Source organism: Elephantulus edwardii, unplaced genomic scaffold (assembly GCF_000299155.1).
Source record: "Elephantulus edwardii isolate Elephantulus edwardi_28Jun2011 unplaced genomic scaffold, EleEdw1.0 scaffold00287, whole genome shotgun sequence".
In the NCBI taxonomy this organism is placed as follows: Eukaryota; Metazoa; Chordata; class Mammalia; order Macroscelidea; family Macroscelididae; genus Elephantulus; species Elephantulus edwardii.
The window spans coordinates 1669231-1673955 of record NW_006400037.1 but is presented as its reverse complement, the minus strand read 5'-3'; the positions used below and the strand labels follow the sequence as shown (position 1 = coordinate 1673955).

General features: G+C 39.9%; 1 protein-coding gene across 1 annotated transcript; it reads right to left on the bottom strand.

The window, feature by feature from the left end:
* Positions 1–1084: 1084 nt before the first annotated feature.
* RGS20 (regulator of G-protein signaling 20) lies at positions 1085–2942 on the bottom strand. Its single transcript, XM_006900535.1, has 2 exons — positions 2883–2942; positions 1085–1273 (listed from the first exon to the last, which is right to left on the bottom strand). Exons 1-2 carry the CDS (start codon positions 2940–2942, stop codon positions 1085–1087), a joined length of 249 nt encoding a protein of 82 aa, XP_006900597.1.
* Between the last annotated feature and the right edge of the window lie 1783 nt (positions 2943–4725).

Here is a 4725-nt window from a genome sequence, read left to right as displayed (position 1 = left end):
CCCTGGAACTGTTAGACTAAAACCTGAACTTGTATTGGCAAATATTCTTTGCCCCCCCCCCCACTCTTCAACTTCCTACCCTAATAAACCTGGTATCACAACTGTCAGTCGAGAATGAATAAATAAACCTCTTGCTGTCGGTGTGGCAATAGAGGAACCATGGGACTGGACTACAGTCTCTTTATCTGCATTCTGTTCTGGGGTGCTGAGGGCTGTATTATTATTCTTACTCCCTCTGGCCCTTTCAAAGAGACACTCATGGCCCTGTACCTCCATTTCCCCCTCTTTAGACAATATATATGAAGAAAAAAAATTGAGGTAAAAATATTGTGCTTTATTTTTTTAATAGTGAAAATGCTCAGATTTTTTCCATAGTAAAAGTTGTAAAGACATTTATATTTAAAGCATTGTTAGAAATACGAGCAAACACTGAACTTAAAAAAATTCATCTTATATGTTATAAAATTATTAAAATAATGGTAACTTTGTAATGAAGTAATTTTCTACACATTGCAACTCTTACCAGATACTGAGGATGGGTAACTTAAAATCATAATGTTGTAAATTAATTGTGTAATGATACATATAGCTGCACATACATCTTCCGAGATAAACTGGTGTGCCATTTTCCAAGTACTGGTAGCATGTCCAGGAATGACACTGATACATGTACAGAAAGGAGCCTGGCAGGAGGCAGGGTGGCCTGGAAGAACATTCTTACGGGGATGATGAAGAGTTTCTGAAGTCATGCAAAATAAAAGGAACCCTGCGTGCACAGGCCATACACAAATTCCAGGAGCATGGAGTCTTCTGGTGTGTGTTCTGCTGGTGAGGACATTACTATTACTGAAAATGTAAATATATTATTTTTCTAGAGCAGTCATCTTTCAATTTTCCTTCTAAAATAGTCCTAAAGGAAGCAGCCATTTGCCTTGTGAATAATCTATAGCCCTCTGTATAAGGAAGCATGTTACTAAAATAGCCCCAGGAGTACTCCCAGAGATGTCACTACCTTTAAGTTCTTTGTTCTAGAAGTAGTCCATGAATTATTTTAATATTTTATTAATAAATATATTTGAGAAATCTATGCTTCAATAGACTTCTCAGATAAGGACTTGAGTAAATCTTTGTACAGAGAAGAATTCATAAAGCGGGGGTATGAGTCTCTGTGCATTAGGGTGTAAATCTGAAGTTGGGCATCATCAAATATGTGCTGGGATGGTTCCAACATGTTTCTGTTGATGACTTCTCTTACTCGGGAGTCTAAGCTGACCTGTAGATAGAAAAAAATAATCCTAGTGTTAGACACCTCCTTTGTTAATTCATCCCCAATCCCTCCCCATCATTTGTTCTGTGTTTTAAAGTCTCTGACCATAAAAGTTCATCCAAAAATCTTAACTGCAAAAGAAAACTGAAGTGTAACTAGCAAAGGGTCTCATACTTTGACGGCCCCAGAAGCCTCCAAAGCACAGTCGGGTCACTCCAGAGTTTTGATTCAGCAGGTTTGAACCCCCTCCAAGCCCTTCAACGTCACTGCTGCTGAGTTGATTGTTACTCATGGTGACCTGTAGGACAGACTAGAATTGCCCCATTGTGTTTCCAAGGCCGATCACCACATCTTTATCCTATAGGGTGGCTGGTGGATTTGAACAGCAGATCTTTTATTTAACTGTGGAGCACTTATGAGAACTATAGCAGTGGAGTACTATGAGAGCTCCTTTTAATTAGGTGTGAGTAGGGACCTGATAATTAGCATTCCTAATAAATTCTAGGAACTCTGATGGCTTAGTAGTAAAGATTGGCACTGCCAACCCACAGGGGAGTAGTCTGAATACATCAGCTGGTCTGCAGGAGAAAGATGGGCAGTCTCCTCCTGTGCAATATACAGCCTCTGAAAACCTTAGTCAGTTCCAACTCAATAGCACATAACACCACCACCACCACCACCACCACAACAACAACAACAATAAATTCTAGGTTATGCTGATAGGATGACACTTTGAGAACCATGATTTTGAAAAACCTCAACACTGCTTGACTTCTTTAACTGTGTTTAGTGAAGGAAAATGGAGCATGCACAGATATGACACATCTAGCTGGTTCTCACTCAAAGAAGGCTGGGAGGCATGATGATTCAGAATGTGGCTTCTAAAGGAAAGGTTGATGATTTGAATCCACCAGCTGCTCTGAAGGAGAAAAGACTTGATGTTCTAAAAATCTGCAGCCTGAGAAGCCCTAAGAGGAATTGGTATCAGGCTACCTAGTAGAATAGGAAGTATTAGGAAATTGGGAGATTACTCAGCAGAAAGGTGGAATGGTTAGAATACTGGGCCCTGTAAGTCAGCCAAGAGTCAAGAGTGATGCAAACAATTAATGCATTGATTGACTGCTAAGTAAAAAGAAGTTAAGACTCCATCTGAGGAGATGCTGAAGAAATATAGTCATCACTTGCCAACTCTCACACAGCACAAATCTACATCCACGGGGTCACCATGTATCAGTATTGAATGGAAGGTAACTAATTATTTGTAGTCAGATGCTTTTGCTTTAATCCCAACACAGCCACTGATTTGTTGTGGGGCAATGGGTAAGGCAAACTACACTCAGTCATTAACTGCTCCACAAAGTGGGGTGTAAGATGAAAGTATCTACTAGGTTTTTTTTAATGAGAATTTATGTACAGGATTTGAATCCAGTTAGTCCCTGGTAGCTGTTGGCTAATATTAATCAGATCTTTTACTCATCCTCAACTAAACTGTCTCATAGATCAGGGCAAGCCACCAGGCTATGATCTGTCCTCAGGACAGCAGACAAGGTATAAGCTAAAACTTCAGAGATTAACTTGGGTTATCTTCTCTCTGTAGAAAGGACTGTAGCTATACCATCAGCACCAGGCGGCATGCTTTGCAGTGAGCACTGTTCACTATGTTGTTGTTTGCCATCAAATGGTATATGACCGACTCTTGACCCTCCAGCAGGTTTTCAGCAAGTTTCCCTCTGGGAAACGTCTAAATTATGGGAGATGGGGCTCCAAAATTCTTGCCACCAAAGAACAATTTGGCTTCACTGTCTCCAGGACAAACCCGTTAGTTCTCTTGGCAGTCCATGGAGTGTTCAATACTCTTCTCCAGCACCTCAACTCAGCTCTGTTATCTTTGGTCAATGTCCAGCTCTCTGATGCACAGTAAGTAACTGTGAAGACCATGGCCTGGATCAGGCACACCTCAGTCAGTATACTGACAATTTCCTCTTCAGCAATCTAGAAAGGTCAATGACAGCAGATTTTCTTAATGCAATTCATTTTTTTTTATTTCCTGACTGCTGGTGCCAAGAGTGTTGATTGTGGAACCAAGCAAGCAGAAGCTGTTCACAATCTCAATCTCTTTTCTGTCTATGATGGTGCTACCAATTAGCCTAGTGGTGAGAATCTTTGTTTTGTAGTCCTTGACCTTCTGCAGCAAATGTTTCAGGTCTTCTTCAGTTTTGGCAAGCAAGGTTGTGTCATCTGCGTAATGCAAGTTGTTGATGAATTTTCAAACAATCCTAATGCCAAATTCTTTCTCATACAGCCCAGCCTCCTGAATTATCTGTTCCACATAGAGATTGAAAAGGTCCTTCAATCTATAAGGCCTTCAATCTACGGCATTAGAGGGGATGAGGAGAAGAAATGTCCGAAAGGAATACATGATTAGGCATTATATGTATGACAACAATCAGGAACAAGGGGTAAATTGCAGAAAGGGAGAAGGGGAAGGGGAAAATAAAATAGGCAACAATCGAAAAAAAAACTTTTAAAACATTTTCGAGATATATAAAAAAAGGTATGAAGATAGGACGCATCCCTGATGCACTACTTTCCTGATTTTAAACCATGCAGTATTTTCTTGCTTTGTTCTGATCACTGCTTCCTGGTCCAAGTATAGATTTCACATGAGCACAATCGAGTGTTAGCATTTTAAACAAAAGATGCTTATATTTGGGAAGAAAGGTTAATATTTTTATAGTATTTTTACATCATATATTTGCTAAGATTTTTTTTTCTTTTGGATGTTTAGTGCTTTAAGAGATACTGAAAATAATTTAGAAAACCCATTTTTATTTTAGGGAGAAACAGGGAGCTCTGGTGGCCTAGTGCTAAGAAGCTGCACTGCAATCCTGGAGGCCAATTGGAGGCCACCAGCTGCTCTGCGGGAGAAGGATGGTTAATCTCCTCCCATGTGATTAACTATCTCTGAAAACCTGCCGGAGGATCAACTAGGGTTGGTGCTGACTCTATGGTACACAATAATAACAACGGGAGACATGACAGAATAAAAATAAAGTAGGGTTTATGAAAACCTTCCACTACAATGAGTGATAGAAAGGTGCATCCTGTCAAAGGCAGAAAATATACCAGACCCGAAAATCAAGGCAGCTTCATCACATTCTGGCTTCCCCAAGTTCACTGTAAAACATTAACACACAGAAATTCCCTTTGCCTTTTATTAACCCCAAATGCACAGGTTATTGGAAATAATTTTCTGACCTATGTATTTATAAGCTAACCAGAGCAAAGGAAGAGGAGATAGAAGATTTTTACCAACTTTTACAATCGGAGATTGATCGAACATGCAATCAAGATGCACTGATAATAATGGGTGACTGGAATGCAAAAGTTGGGAACAAAGAAGAAGATTCAGTAGTTGGAAAACATGGACTCGGTGACAGAAATGGAGCTGGAGAGAG

Excerpts from the sequence above, each read along its gene's own strand:
- RGS20 (XM_006900535.1), bottom strand. The coding sequence starts at position 2,942 with ATGGCAAACAACAACATAGTGAACAGTGCTCACTGCAAAGCATGCCGC. Across the intron at positions 1,274-2,882 it reads CATGCCGCCTGGTGCTGATG|GTCAGCTTAGACTCCCGAGT; the intron begins GTATAGCTACAG and ends TTCTATCTACAG.